At 33.7% G+C, this 16,641-nt stretch overlaps 1 protein-coding gene across 12 annotated transcripts in view; it reads right to left on the bottom strand.

Annotated features, from left to right (window-relative positions):
- Window positions 1-201: 201 nt before the first annotated feature.
- Window positions 202-16,641, bottom strand: part of LOC144970011 (protein diaphanous homolog 2-like) — a 110,669-nt gene continuing 94,229 nt past the window's right edge. For 11 of the 12 annotated variants that reach the window (XM_078909166.1, XM_078909165.1, XM_078909163.1 and 8 more), the window contains exons 24-26: window positions 14,443-14,578; window positions 13,515-13,631; window positions 202-542 (exon numbers count right to left, since the gene is read on the bottom strand). In XM_078909166.1, the coding sequence (XP_078765292.1) occupies window positions 340-542; window positions 13,515-13,631; window positions 14,443-14,578 (456 nt within the window). In that variant the 3' untranslated portion in view covers window positions 202-339. Of the gene's footprint in view, window positions 543-11,020; window positions 11,083-13,514; window positions 13,632-14,442; window positions 14,579-16,641 lie in introns of all 12 variants that reach the window. The other variant, XM_078909175.1, reaches the window with a different exon arrangement.

The following is a 16,641-nucleotide window of genomic DNA, read 5'->3' as shown; positions in this document are numbered from 1 at the left end:
TCATATTCTCTCCTCTCTCTCTGTTTATCAGTTTGTCCCTCTTACTCGTATTCATCCTCTCTCATCCTTCCACCAACTCATAACCAAATTCGTGCACACTTCCAAACCATTTTAGATTAATTAACCAGTAAATTTCAGTATTCTGGGAAAAAACGATTAAAAAATTTGGCCAGAAAACTCGTCCTTCAAGATGAGGGTCATTTAAATCGATCGATATTTGAAGGACGAGTTTTCTGGCCAAATTTTTAAATACCGGTCTTTCCAGAGTACGGCGGTTAACTGGTTAATCAAATGTAACTGAATCCCTTGACCTCCCGCGACTCATCAGTCCACTCTTCATCATAAATCCTTCAATCTATTTAGAATCTTGTCAGCTTCCGACTCCTGCCCTCTCCTGACCCCGTTCCTCTCCCTGTCCCTGTCGTGGCTGCTGACCGCCGTCCTCGAGTCGTCGATGTCAATGTCCCTGACCGATGTTGAGCCATCAACGTTGAACAAGTTTTGCCTTGATCTGGACCGGGCTAACTGTGCGCGACGTTCAGCTGGGGAAGGGATGAGGAGAAGATGGAAAAAATAAACAAAGATTAATTTCCATATATAGTATAGCGACATTAATTCCCCTTATTTCTTTTAAGTTGTGTAAAAATAGACGTCAGCAATTAATGGGAAGATATACATTTATTTAGCTGTTATAATAATGATGATGATAATAATAATAATAATAATAATAATAATAATAATAATAATAATACATAATAATAATAATAATAATAATAATAATAATGATAATATAATAATAATAATAATAATAATAATAATAATAATAATAATAATAATAATAATAATAATAATACTAATAATAATAATAATAATAATAATAATAATAATAATAATAATAATAATAATAATAATAATAATAATAATAATAATAATGGATGGTACTTATAATGCACCAATCCCCACAGATAGCTGCCTCTAGGCGCTAACATACACAATCATATAAATATAATATAACATTAACAACAATAAAACATAAGCAATATTCTTAATCCAAAATTAGACATAAATGGAGGCAAATCTAAGAGGTAAAAAAACCCTGAAGGTTTTCCATAATTTTGGGATTAGTACACTTAATTCTCTTAATCTTAATAGACTTTTGATAAATTCATTAAACAAATTAAATTATTCCAATATTAAAAAGTCTCTGCATCAGAAAAAAAAAGAAAAAAAGAAAAAGGTTGGTTCATGAGATGAAGGCAATTCAAAGGTTGCATGCTGTGGAAAATAATTTTGTTTAAAACAAAAAACAAAATAAAAGTCAGATATTGAATAACAACAAACACCATGCACAAAACAAAACAAATTTTTAAAATGCCTAAAGGTCTAAGCTTTAATAAAATGGAATAGTTTTCACCAAATAAAACATGACAAAAAGCACAGAAACGAATTAAAAAAAAAAAGATAACATAAAATAAATAATAACCTTGCCTTGCTGCTTTTTTTTGTCCTAAAAAAATAGACATAAGTAAAAAAAAACCCAAACAAAACTGCTTTAGCCTTGACCTTGACCTTTTAAAAGCAGGGTTGTTCAATGTCACTTACTATATATATTTATAATATACGATATACTATAAAATATACATCTAATCAATACCACCTGTGGCTGAAATCATTTATAACTTCTTTTAACTCTGATCAGTTGGGGGGTAAAAAAAATAGTTGTTTTAATACACAGATTCCGGGAAACACAGTTTAAAGGAACACATTATAATATATATAGAGAAGGGAGAGGGCGTCGCGTGTTAGAAGAGAGAGCAACAACCGAGTGTTTTCGTCGTCATCCCAAAAGGCAAATTTCTGACAGATATTTTATTTGCCTCATTATTATTATTATGAATCACACTGCATTATCAAGAATCTGTATTTCAAGCCGTGAAGTGATAGTTAAGAGAAAAGAATAAACATCTCTTAATTCACCCAACCTTAACACCGACTATATCTGTAGTTTACTCGGGTTACTTTTACCCCATGCCTATTTATTACATTTTTCTGGGACAAATTATAGGCGTAGTATCAAAGGTAATGTTTTTAGTTTTTACATGTTAATAGGAGTTGAATAAAACTATCTATGTACATGCTCATTTTTAATACATTTTTTCCAACTTTGAAAAGTAACAAAATCTCTAGGATTGAGTGAGTTAACTAGTAAAAGCTTCATGACAATAAGTCTTCAGGGTCAATAGGACCACGGAGCAGGAGTTAAACAATAGCAATTGCTTGTTACCCTTTCGACTGGATGCTAATCTATCGAAAAGTACTTTCCACCAGATCTAAAAGATCCCAGCTACCCAATCACTGATGTAACTAATTCAAATCCATTCATTGTGAAACATTGTGAAGCGCCTTAAGTAAGAATCACAAAATCTCCAAATTATATTGAGAGGAAGAATGAGCCAAACATTTTTAATCCTCACCCAAAAAAAAAATTAAATAATAATAATAATAATAATAATAATAATAATAATAATAATAATAATAATAATAATAAAAAGATAGAAATACAGTAAATTAAAAAAAAAAAGATAAATAAATCAAAATTGAAAAAAAAAAAAAAAAAAAACCCAAAAAAAACTAAACAACAAAACCGAATGTCATAAATTAATGAAATACTTTTTCTTCTTCATAACAAATGCTTCATACTAAACAATCTGCTTTCTTGAGTAAGCAGATTTTAAAAAAATAGTGAAAACAAACTATAGGGAATGAGATTAGCGAAAGAGTAGCGTCCCTTGATTGGACGTCACCCATAGTCTGTGACGTCACCGGCGGAAAAGTTATTAGAGAGAGAACGTCATGTTGGTTGTGCGCATGCGTCTCTCGTCCTCGCCGGATGACGTCCAATCAAGGGACGCTACTCTTCCGCTAATGTCATTCCCTATAGTCTCCTACCTACCAGTGACAAAATTTTATCAATACAATATGAGGTGATAGAATAATGATATCGAAATTTTCTAAAAAAATTTTAAGAAAAAGAGGAGAAAAAAAAAAACCCCAACAAAATATCTATTCTTTGTGTTGTTATTATTTATGGTGTGACTTGTACTGAGGTATGTGTAGTGACAGTGTTAAAAATTATTATCATTGTTGTTGTTAATAATATTGATATTATCATAATTATTGTTATCATCATTATTGTTATTCTTATAGTCAATACATTTATCATTATCTGTAAAAAAAATATCATTACTAATATTATCACTATCATTGGTGATGCCCAGAAGTAGTAGTAGTAGCAGAGTAAGAGAGTGAGATTGAGAGAGAGAGAGAGAAAAAAGAAAAAGGAGGGAGACAGTGAGACTGATAGATATATAGAGAGAAAGAAAGAGAGAGAGAGAGAGAGAGAGAGAGAGAGATAGAGAGAGAGAGAGAAAGAGAGAGAGAGAGAGAGAGAGGGGGGGGGGGGAGGGGGAGGGAGGGGGGAGATAAAAAGTAGATATAGAACAAAAACAATAAGAAATGCATGGCCCAAAACCAAGTGACGCCCAGTGATTGAAATTCTTGGCGCGGGAAAAACTAAGTCAAAAACTAAATTGACAGAATCATCTTGGTGCCCGTCCAAGTCCATGTGATCAGCTAGACTCTGCAAGACTAAAGTTTAATCCCTGCAAATAAAGGCATAAAGCCATTGCCACTTAATTCTTTTTTCAAAATATTACAGGTGCATTTGTCATCACATTTGCTATATTATTTGGGGGCAGCGTGACTCAGTGGTACAGTCTTTGCTTCGTACCCGAAAGGTACAGAGTTCGACCGCCTGCGCTGTGTGGTCTTGAGCAAGTCCCCTCGCCCCTAGCTCAATTAACGGCGCTGCACTGCGGCTGACATCTGGGTTATTCCAGTCTTCCCTTGGAATAGAGCCTGGAGAAGAATTTCCTAAGACACGGAATATAACATCAAAGTAGATACATATTAGGATTCACACAAGCTTAATCCAAATGACCCCCCCCCCCTTTTTTTTTTTAGAAAAAAAGAAAAAAAGAAAAGGATGATCTAAACAACTAAGTGACAAGGAAATACAATAAATATAAGAAGTATGTCAAACCCACAATAAATAGGTGTACGTTAAGATTCAAATATAAATCAATTGGATACATGGAGGTGGCCAGATTGGTGATTATTTCTCTTTAACTCCAAGTTTTGTTCACTTAAACACAATGTTAATATTGCGGCTATATGGTCTTGTGGTATGACACTTGCTTTCGGATTGGAAGGCCGCTGCGTTTATTCTAAAAGCCATACACGATTCTGAGCCAATCAACTTCCTTTCTTTTAGACACTTTCACTCAAATTTCTATTTTAAAAAAAGTATTGAATTTGAATGAAATTTATTATCATTATCTGTTTCTGTTAATTTGCTTGAAAACTGTACATAACAGGATAAAACATTTGTATAAACACATTGCGTTCAAATATTGATTTTGTGGTGACATAAAAACATATGAGAAAAAAAAAGTAAAAATTCTAAGAATACATTTGTGACCAATTGTCTCAGAACGGTTTTATGCCAGGGTGGATTGAAACATGAATTCAAAACAAACAAAAAAAAAAAAAATGTAAGGAAACAAGAATTTAAAATGTTCCACAATGAAACTAGTCCTTCAGAGCCATTATTTCATAGAGTTGAAGCGTATCCCTGTTTCTATTGCAAATGAATTGCTTGCTACCCTTTTGATAGGATGCTGGTTTGTAGCCTCCACGCATACCAAACAAACTCAGCTACCCAATCACTGCTCGGTGGACAGCAGGGGGGGGGGGAGGGGAGGAGGGGGGAGGGGAGGAGGGGGGAGGGGAGGAGGGGAGGAGGGGGGAGGGGTGGGGGGGAGAGATGTCAGAAAAAAAATATATCGACTTCACCGCGGATTGAGCTTAGTACCTTTAGATGAGAAGCAGTGCTGATGGTGACAAAAAGTGAAAAAGTAAGAAAATGTTGAACGATTGCCTTTAAACCCCATTTTTACTGCACTAAACCCCACTGTTAGAGCAATTGAGATGATAGACTATCATTGATACTCTAGCTAACTTCTGGAGAGTGGGAAACTGCACCTGTGTGTTCCACCACACATCAACCCTCTCATTGCTAGCACATTGTTTCGAGAAAAGGTAATTTTTAAAAGGAGGAAATTCCTCCTCTGGACTCCAAAATCGCGGATTTCCGCGGATCCGAGGAAAACCATCAGCACTGGAGAAGAGGGGACTCTACCAACTGAGCGATTGGTAAGCCATCTAAACTGTAAAAGACGATTCTAATTCTCCTTAGTACAGCATAGTTACACAACATTAGTCTCACTTTTTTTGCCTATATGGGGGCAGCATGACTCAGCAGTACAGACTTTCTGAAAAGTACAGAGTTCGATGACCCACCACTGCGCTGTGTGGTCTTGAGCAAGTCACCTCACGCTAGCTCAATTTGCGGCGCTGCACTGCGGCTGACGCCTGGGTTATTCCAGTCTTCCTTTGGAATAGACCCTAGAGACAAGTTTCCCCAATGGGATGAATAAAGGGAATTTTATTGTATTTATCTTATTTTTTAAATTCATGTTTCGAGAGATAATAAAATAACTCCATTTGTATTTACAATTGTCGGAAGATTTATATACAGGCCGTTAACTGGAGATAACCAAAAATCACGACATTCACGAAATAAAAATGTTTTCAATCTTTTTCTTTTTGAAGGACTCAAGAGCATTTAAATCACCCCCTGACATAAAACCGATTTGAGACGATGGCTGAACAGTTTTTATTAAAGTATAAAATCTCTGGTGATCAAATGTGACAAAACTGTTACAGTGAATGACATAATCAGTCGGATGGTGAACTGGTTTGACCTGAGATATTCCCACGTTTAGTTAGAAGGTCAATTTTTAAAATCAAAAATGATTTCTTGTCATAAAAATGATTAAATCAACTCTTTTTGTACATCTTAAGGAAATATCAAAGCTTAACTTCACATCTAAATATTTTTTTACAGCTAGTCAAGTTGAAAAAGTATGAAATTTGAGAAAAGTTGCTGGATACCTTTCCCATACATCTGACCATAACTTCATAAAAAATCACCCGATTTACTTCAAATAAAGATTAATAAAATGCGCTGGGAAGCATATTCTTTCAGAAAATGCAAATCCAAAATTTTCACCTTCCGCCTGATTATGTCATGCACTGACACAATTAATAAAGAATTTCTTGAATTTAAAAAACAAAAATCAATAATAATAATGATAATAATTTAAAAAATAAAACTGAAAAAGAAAGAAATCAAATAAAAAGGTGTGTGTGTGTCCTCAGCCATCTGGTACTTGCCCCTCGGTGACCTTGAAATGGAGGAAGTGTGTCCGCAGCAGAGGAAAAAAGCTTAGAGGAAAGACTAAGGATGTAAAACCACCTCTTAACCCAAGGTCATGGAAAGCCGTGCTTGTCGTGCGTGCGTGGAGTTTGTTTATTTTACTTTATTCCTTTAATTTTTTAAAAATTCTTGTGTGACTGCATACAATTTAAAATTCTAAAAAAAAAAAATACAAACAACAAAACATCCTATCTTTATTGTTATCATTCCTTTAAAAAAAAAAACCAAAAAAAACCCCCCAAAAACAACAATACCCCCACCCCCCCAAAAATAAAAAAAAACAAACAACACCCCAAAACAGATCTGTTGATTAAGAAATCAACAGAATGTTTAATTAAATTAAATAAAAAAATAAATAATGACTATCAATAAAGGATTGTTGTTGTAGATGTGTGTGTGTGTGTGTGTGTGTGTGTGTATGTTTTTGTTTGTTTGTATGAGTGCGTGTTTGAGTATGTGAAAGGTCAAAGGTTAAGCACAAATAAATGTGAGGAGCCTCGTTGGTGCTGTACCTCCCTCTCCTATAAACACACGGCATCGTGTGTGTCATTGTGTAGCCACGGGGAGAAGAAGAAAGAGAGAGAGAACACATGTTTTAAAATTAGTCTGAGAATATCATCAAAATATTAGTAAATCAAATAATATAATAAAATATCACAGTCTTTAGATTAGTACAAGCTCGTAAATATGAATTTCTCTTCAGCTGGTCCATTTCATTTCATGACAATTAATAAATGAATGGCACAACGCATTTTACAAAGTTATTTCCCAAAGTTTTCCATTTAGTCTCGAATATTTCCATACTTCTCCACAATTACCTATAATATTATAAATGCCATACATTGACAGATATTCTCATATCTCAAATGTATCAAAGCTGCTTTTATAGAACAGCCACCATAACCTCAAAGTACAAACACTCGATTTTTTACATGTAAAAATTATCATATCTGACAATTTAAAAAAAATAAAAAACCCAAAACCAAACTCTATTCAAATTAGTAAAGTACCTAATATTTACAATTTAATTAGTTCAAATTATACTTAACAAAAAAAAACAATTTGAAATTGACACAAACGGATGAAACATAACTGTGCACGTAATGAATTATTAATAACAATTTATTAGGGTATTACATTACAGACTTTAAAAAATCTATTCAACAAAAAACAAAAGACAAAACAAAATCAAAATAAAAACAAACCCATAATATTATGTTTCCTTTGTCACAAATGAACGGATCGTTGACATTTCATACATTTGAAATAGTAAATTTTTAGACAAAATACATTTTCAACTTTTCTTTCATTGAACAAAATCATTTTAAAGAGCATCAATAAAAAAACCCAGATCTATAATATGATAATCGTTACTTCTGTAGCTTCTGTAAAATTTAACATAGATGATTTACTAGACATTCAGTAATCGTTGAAAAAAACCCAAAACAAATACTACTTTTTGCAAAACACTTCATAAACTGTATCACATGAATATCGCATGACCAATGCCTTGTAATGTGTACACAACATTACATAACATTACAAATCAGTATCGCATTACCTGAGGTGCCAAGCAACCTCAACCACTTGAAAAGATTGATCATATTTTCCTCCATAAAATCATATTTTCAACATATGCAAACCATCCAAATTTTCAAATTCAAAATTCACTGAATTTATGGAAAGTGATAAAAGCTAAGGGCATCACCGGTGACAGGACCAGCAGAGACTGACGTGGGATTCGCCTGCAGCAGCAACTGCAAAAGGATCTGCTGCTACCAAATCGGCCTGTTCAGCCACAACAGCAGGTGCTGCCATACAACCACAAACTGACCTAAACAGGCGCAACAAACTCCATTGTCTCCCGAGACAAGACAAGACAGATGCCGAATACAAGTATCAAGGGTTTTTATTTCTTTAGCACACGTCACAATGATTCCACGTTATCATGATAAGCTGATCATGACATGGCACAAATAATGTAAGGCATCTATTTTCGACTTACAAACTAAACTACTTTATATTAGATATAATGTTTTACAAAAAAACCCACATAATATACACATAATAATGATTGTAAAATGTACTTTTTAATCCCCCCCCCCCCCCTCAAAAAAATAATAAAAAACTACAAAAAAAACCCCCCCAAACACATTGAAGCAAGGAATCAAAATGATCTTAAGTGTCAAAATAGAAAGAAAAAAAAACCATAAACACAAAACAAACAAAAATTTAAAAATACAAAGATAAATGACAAAGCCACAACAATGAGATAAGTAAAATATGTTGGCAAAAAAATAAATAAATAAAAATAGATTGGACAACAGAAAATATGAACAAGACTGGCACAAAGATGCCCAGGTCTGCTCAAAATCCAGACGTCGTGAGTTAACGTCTGACATGGTGACAAATAAACAAGCTGGATGACAGTAAAATATACATTAAAAACTCAAAGCAAGATTTGAAAACACAGACCTGCCAACCTGGCAGTTACAGGCTTCTAAACTTTTCCAGTTTTTTTTTTTTCTTCTCGCACTCGATAATATTATCCTATTATCATATCAATGTGGTTTTTAAATTGTCAGTTTTATATTGTAATGTGTGTTTGTTATTGTGATATGTTGATGTAAAGCGCCAGTGAGCAATTTGATTGAAACTAGGCGCAATATAAATTCATTATATTATATTATTATTATTATTATTATTATTATTATTATTATTATTATTATTATTATTATTATTATTATTATTATTATTATATATTATTATTATTTAATGTAGAGCTTAAAGTAGTATTTTGAATAAAATGTCAGTAAATTATATTATATTAAGAAATATGATTTATCAGGAGTTATGAAGTATAAGGGTGAGGAGTATTTTATATAAGTATATAGATATTATAGTGATATGAGATATTTATAATCTAAGTTTGTCATCAATAAAATAGCATTTCATCATGAAATTGTTGATGATTAAAGCTCGAAGAAATAAATAAAGATAGGAAATTGAATTATCTTGAACTATAATTTTTTAAAACCTGTTTTCGTTTATCAAATTGAAGCTTCTATTCAATTTCATGTTGTAATTTATTAGGTCTACCATTTTATCAAGAAATCTAAGGATATTCGTGTGCTGTCAAATTACACATTTGTACTGAAGAGCACGATGAATTATGGATGATATTGAAGTTACATACCATGCCAAATACAACACACAACAAACACACAGGGATCTATGTAGCACACATACAGGATACCAAATATTACAGGCACATATCAAAATCTTTTTAAAGATAGATTAATGAATGATTTAAAAAATACGAATGATACTACAGGCAAATCTCAAGATCATTTAATAGCTAAATTATCAATTGAAATTATACTAAAAGCAGCCTTAGGACAGCCTCGATTTTATGTGGACCGTTGGCCGCTGTGCTGTATAAATGTCTGGCCCCTATTTTTGGTGAACCAAATAAAAGGTTATTTTATTCAAATATAATCAGATTGATTGACAGAAAATATTCTTACGGAGAAATAGAGAAATAATGACAAAACTTAGCAATGTTGAACCTGGAATATGTCTTATGTTTTACCAAGCATTATTAACATTAAAAAGTACAACTTAAAAACACACAAAAGATCATTCACAAAAATTCTTTGTAAGACTTGGTTCAGAACAATTTCACACTTACAGGAGTTCAAACAGCTATATAGCTCTTAGTGAAATGAGAGAGAGGAAGAACATGGTGCTGTCCCGAGTAAATTCCATTGATAAAAAATGCACACGTTGAACATAAAAACATACAGATGCAAATTTAGTGTGGTCGATTGCAAAACCCATTTATTTGTTTGTTTACTTTTAAAAGTTATCTCAATCATCATAAACTCATCATAAACAAGTTAAAAACAAGCAAAAAATGTCTGTTTCAAATATTTGGGGTTGTTAAAAATTAATAAAATCTTCAATTATCCTGTTTAAAAAAATCATGTTTTTTTATTTTTTAGACATTCGTGAACACTTAAAGTGAGAAATTCGGGAGCAGACAATTCTGTATGACTAAGATCTGAAAAAAAAAAACCCAATGTATTTATAAAACAGTACCAAACATAGAAAGAAAGTCAAATACAGAAAGAAAAAAAAAATCCCCAAAAATCAGCCTGGCTCGACTAAACTAGTCGACACTAGCTGATCTTTTGGGATGTTTTTCTTTTTTTCTTCTATTTTTCTTTCTTGTCATTTTTAGTACAGTTTTACACACACTCTTTCAAATCTTTATTGAAAGCTCAAAATGAGGTTTGCAATTGACATTACTGAAAAACAGAAAGATTTTTTTAAAAATATTAAAAATGATCTTTTTTGAATAGCTTGCTGTGAGAGAAAAATACAGACATAAGATAAAATAGGAGATAAAGAGATTAAAAAAACAAAACAAAATACACTCAAAGCAATAAATCCCAACTCCCAATGACTAAAGGTAGCTGGGTGTCGTGATAGTCATAATAGGATCATTATCATTATTATTATTATTATCATTATCACTGTCATCATCATCATCAATGCCATGCAGTATAGTACACGTAGGAAGTAGTTATAATAATATATTCAAAGGTTATAGGTCACCTCATTGTCTGTCGCGTTGGACTTCCACACTCGAGACCGAGTGAGATTACCTAGCCTGTCAGCTGTAGGAAATATGGCAGCCATTACATGACATTATAATTCTGTGATCCACGATATTCAATATATACATACAATATACATACAACTGCAAGGGGAGATCACAAAAAAATATTGCTCTTAACTGACCCTTGTTATTGGTCAACAAACAGAAACCTGTGTGAGATTTTCGAAACACAAATAAAGGAAGATAAGCTAAAAAAAAACCCATTTAAAATAAATATCAAAATATTATTTTTAAAATCAGTTTAATGCAAAATTATGAAAACAAAACAAAAACAAAACAAAGGATTAGATATTATAAAATACAAGCTGTGTTTGAAAGTAATCGAAACTTCTTCTTTTTCTTCTTTGTTTCCTTAAAAAATGTTAAAACAAAAAGCCCCTTAAGAGTAACAATTTAAAAAAAAAAGGAAAAAAAAGATCCTCGAAAAAAAAACCAAAAGCAATTATGGAGAACCAAAATGAAAACAAATAAGAAAATGATAATAATTAAAATGTTCAAAATGACATTCCTCAGGGAAAGACAACGAAATGTTTAAATTTAAAAAAAAGTTTTAAAAATCTGCTTCTTTTGTGTATGAGTATGAGGTAGAAAAGCATTGGTAAAAATTGTAATTGTTAAGACTATTAAATGGACAGCTTAGATTTAATGCCAAAAATACAAAACAAAACAAGAAAACAATAAAACAAAAACAACCGCCCCCCCCCCCCCCAAAAAAAAAAACAAAAAAAAAACAAAAAAAAAACAAAAAAACAAACCCAACAACACCACCCCCTCCCCCTCCCCAAAAAAATTAAATAAAAAAAAATTATTTAAAAAATGCTAAAAGGCCATTTCAGATGAGCGTTGTTTAAATTGTTGTATAAAAATATCTGATTATATTTGACTACCCTAACACAAAATACCTTTTTAAAGAAAATTGAATACACATGTTGTTTTAACGTGCATGCATGATATACGGACACAAATCAGATAACTATATAGTAATCAACAAAACCGTGTATCACGACTTTTTTTTGGTAAAAATATATAACGTTATAGTGATTGTGTTAAAAGTAACGTTTGGTAAGCCCACACACTTATTTTATATTTGTAACTTTCTACTGACATACAAAAAACTGGTACCGGGTAAAATTATGAGACAAAAAGTTAGTTTTTAAAACCCAGAACCCCCCCCCCCCCATAAGTGTTTTTAAATTATTAAAGACACATTCACTTTTACGACATTGGGCACCCTAACTGAAAAGCACAATGAGTGGGTAAACCAAACGTTATTTTTACCATACTTACTGCACATTACAAAACGAACACACACATTATCCAATTTTATAATAATAATAATATTCACAACACACACACACTGAATCACAAATCTGGTGACACGAAAACAAAACATACGTAATCCATCGTCTCTATACAGTATTTTGTCAGGATGAATCAGACCCCCTCAAAATTTAATGTAGAAATAAAATGATAATTTAATACGAGCTTTGACCTTTTACCAAAGTAAAAATAAGAAATTGTATTAAATCTCCACCAAAAAAACCAAACAAACAAACAAAAAATAACCAGAAATTAACTCAATGTTTCATATTTGTGCCTATCATCATTTAAATTTTCTGCACCTCGTTCGTCCCGACATAATACCGTTTTGAGACGTTAGGTCACATATGCAGACCTGCCAATTTGAAAATTTAAAAGAAAATTCGTAGTTTTTAGGAGATAAAACCTTGTAGTTGCTATTGGTAACGTTATAGATCAACAAATTACCATCACAGGGATGAAATAACACTTTAAACTCCTTTAAATTACGTAGTCTGGCATCAACTTTCATTTTCAATAGTTTAAATGAGTTAGAAAAAGATGGAGTTATTGATATTGTTCCAGACAGTAGCCAAATCCCTTGCCTGTGACCCCAAGAAATACGCACTGACCTCAGTAATATCTTCAAGGACAGTCTGTAAGCTGGTGTCCTAGAAAACACCAACTCCCCCCCCCCCCCCCCCAAAAAAAAAAAAAAAAAACAAAAAAACAAAACTCGAGCTTTTATATAGAGCATTATCCACTAAACATGCTCAAAGGGCTTTACAAGGGGTTGCAGGCCAGCGGCAATACTCTACATGTAGGACGAGACATGAAGTTCTGAAATTGAGGACCTTACTTACTTATCCAAACCAGCGACCACCTGAGCTCTAGCCCTTCGGTCTTGTGCCATGACGTAGAAGTTAGACGTCTTTTGTAGTTGTTCCAGGTGACTATAAATTGAGGACCAAATTTCGTAATTCTAGGAATTTTTCATAGTAGTCGGCAGGCCTGCATATTATGTACAATAATTGAAAATAACTAAAACCCTACAAGTTTTGTCATGATATATATTATATTATTTCATATCAACAGGAGGGTAATGGAGGTCAGGGGGGGTCTTTTACGTACCTCCAGCAGCCCTGGGCGTTCTTCTCTTTCCTTCCCTCTTCTCCCTGTTGATGTTGAAGGCTACACCAGTCTTCAGAGCCTCCAGCAGATTGTCCATGACACCCTCTTGGTTATCGTCTGGGAATCAGAGAGGAAACAAAAATTATTTTTATAAAAAGAAGGTCTGAGATTCGATCCCCAGTCAGGGTAGACTGATTTTGTTGGGATGGTTTGTTTCTTGTATTTTTTCTTTCTTGCTTTGTTAAAAAGTAAATGTTTCGTGAAGCTTAATCAATAATGATAATGAAAACAATTTGAAAACATGTAGCATTGTAATCTTTAAAAAAATTGGTCCTTCACAACCATTAGTATTAGGCCCATGGAGCTAGAGTTTATCCCAGTTTCTAAAGCGTCGAATGGACAATTAAATTGCTTGCTGCGACCCTTTGGACAGGACGCTAGTTTATCACAAAGTACTTTCCACCAGATCTAACAGACCCAGCTACCCAATCAGTGCTGGGTGGACCAGGGGGGGTCAGAAAATATCTTGACTGCACCCGGGATCGATCTTGGTCCCTTTGCTTGTGAAGCGAGTGCTCTACCAACATACATAGAGACATAGTAGTAGTAGTAGTAGCGTATGGCTACACCTCCAAATTTATTGAGTTGGAGGTGTGGGTCCAGGAGAAGGAAAAACCTTGTCTGGACGCCGGTTTGGATCATTCTTGGTCTGGCTACTCATCTTCAGCTGTTCCAGCAGGATTGGATCTAGGCTGGTAGCACCCTCAGGGTCATGGCAGCGCACGTGCTCCTGTACGACGGCAACGTGATGATCCTTCTCAGGAGACAGAGACATACACAAACTCGTATCGATTACAAAATAGAAAATGAAATTCAAGAAATGTCGACGGAAATGTCAACGTCTTGGACATCCATTGAAACATTTTACCTGCATTCATGTCTACAATGGCCGCCTGTCGTAGTTTCTTTTCCTTCTTCTCTCTCTCCGCCTTCTCCTTGGCTTCTTTCGCTCTCCGTATCTTCTCCTGGGTCTCTCGCATTTTGGCATTTTCTTTCAAGGCTCTCTGGTAGATTAATTATAATAAATAGAGACAAATATTAGTTATAGACCTGTAAATGAGCTCTATAAAAATTGACTTAGACTGAAACTGAACCTCAATAAAACTCTTCGTATCGTATCAGAAAAATCCAAAGAATCGAGATGAATAGTAAACAGCAAGCTTACTTGAGCAAAACAATGGCAGAAAACTAATTTACATGGGAATTAATTAGGCTAATTACAATTGTTTCTTATAATTAGGTACCCACATCAGTGAAGAAACGGTCAACCAGTTTGTTTACAACGTGAGGCAATCGAGATGTGCTTGTAGAAATCAATAACTTTCGATTTGAAGGTGTCTTCAGAACGCACTTCCGGCTTTCGCATTAAACTTATTCATACTTTTAGGTTCTACCAAGTAAATGTGGTCAATTTTGGCTTAGACAAAACAGTGAAATTTATCGCTCGGCGACTCAGTTAAAATTGGCTACCATTGGGATCACGACAGGTTTGGAAAGTGAAAAGATAATTTCACGAAGGCTGTGTGAAAATACACTGGGGTATGTTCAGACACGGCAATTCTAAGAAGCGTCGCTTAGCCTTGGCAATTTATCCATATTAATATAAATGGCCCTTGAGCTATGCGTATCGCTGTGGAACATTCCTAATTACTTCACGGTCATTCGACTCCGATTCATGAATTCTATCTTTCTTTCCTTTTAAAAAATATTTGAATTTGACGAATTGACTGATTTCAGTTAATTGACTGAGAATTTACAGGCCTATTAGTTATTCATCTTTTAATAACTCTCTCCTTATCAGTCATTTTCATGATTTTCCTAAAACATCATATCCTCCTGAGACAAAAATAGATTTTCTTTACCGAAACTCGAAAGCAATAGGTATGTGTTATACATAACTTCAGAGCCATTGGGCTGATGGAGCTGGAATTCATCCCATTTTCTATAGATTCTTTGGATAGAACGCTAGTCTATTGAAAAGTAATTTTTGACAAATCTAACAGCTACCCAAACAATGCTGGGTAGACAGGGGGGTCAGAAAAAAATCACGACTGCACCAGGGATCGATCTTGGTCCCTTTGTGTGTGAAGCAAGTGCTCTACCTACTGAGCTATCGGGATCCTACAGTATACATAAACATAAAATTTGGTGATAGATCCTTTGCTTGTTTCCGCCCCAAGATTTGGAATGAACTACCACGTGGTCTGAGGGAGTGCAAGTCTTTACCTGCCTTTAAAAAGAATCTCAGACATATCTTTACTGTATTTGCTTTTATTGACTCTATGAATCCTTGATTTGGCTATAAATTCATGGCATTGCATTTTTAATTTTTTTTTTTTTCACTCAAAATTGATAATTTATATTGCCCAGAGCTTGTGTTTTACACGAGAATGAGCGCTATATAAATGTGTATTATTATTATTATTATTATTATTATTAATATTATTACATAACTTAATTATGGAAAACAATCTTGACAACAAAGTATAATGTTTGAAAAGCCATGATAGATGGAGGCTGAGAAGGATCCGGAAAAAGTAATCAGAAATCCCAGATCTTCTTGAAGAAATGGATACTCAGATCCTGACTTAAGAGCCGTGGGAGAAGAAACCACTTTCCTCTCTTTGTATTTTTGGAGATGTCGAAATATTATGTTATATTATGGTGACACACATGGAACATCACAAAGTCAAAGATTAACATCGCCACCCCCCGCCTCCCCCTCTTACAGTTTCCCTATCAAGCTGTACTAAGAGTTAGATTGATGCAGTTGGTTATCTTCTGCAAATGGAAGAAGATGCGGGGTCCTGCACTCCATTTTAAGAGGCGGGAAAAAATGCACATCTGATAGAAAATTATTATTTAAACAAATAAAGCACCCAAATTGGAACCCTGATAATCGCGGTCACTAAAACATTTGGTTCTATCCCAGCACTATGTACATCAATCCAACATAATACCATTTTAAGGCACAGGGTTGCGTATTGTTTAGATAGTAATGGGCTATGTCATCTAGTGGTATGACACTTGTATTCGGATTGAAAGCGACTCATTTTCTCATCTCATC

This window comes from Berghia stephanieae, chromosome 4 (assembly GCF_034508935.2).
Source record: "Berghia stephanieae isolate SIO BIC M18660-M18661 chromosome 4, UCSD_Bste_1.3, whole genome shotgun sequence".
In the NCBI taxonomy this organism is placed as follows: Eukaryota; Metazoa; Mollusca; class Gastropoda; order Nudibranchia; family Aeolidiidae; genus Berghia; species Berghia stephanieae.
Note: the sequence above shows the minus strand (reverse complement) of the source record. Positions and strands in the feature narration are given on the sequence as shown.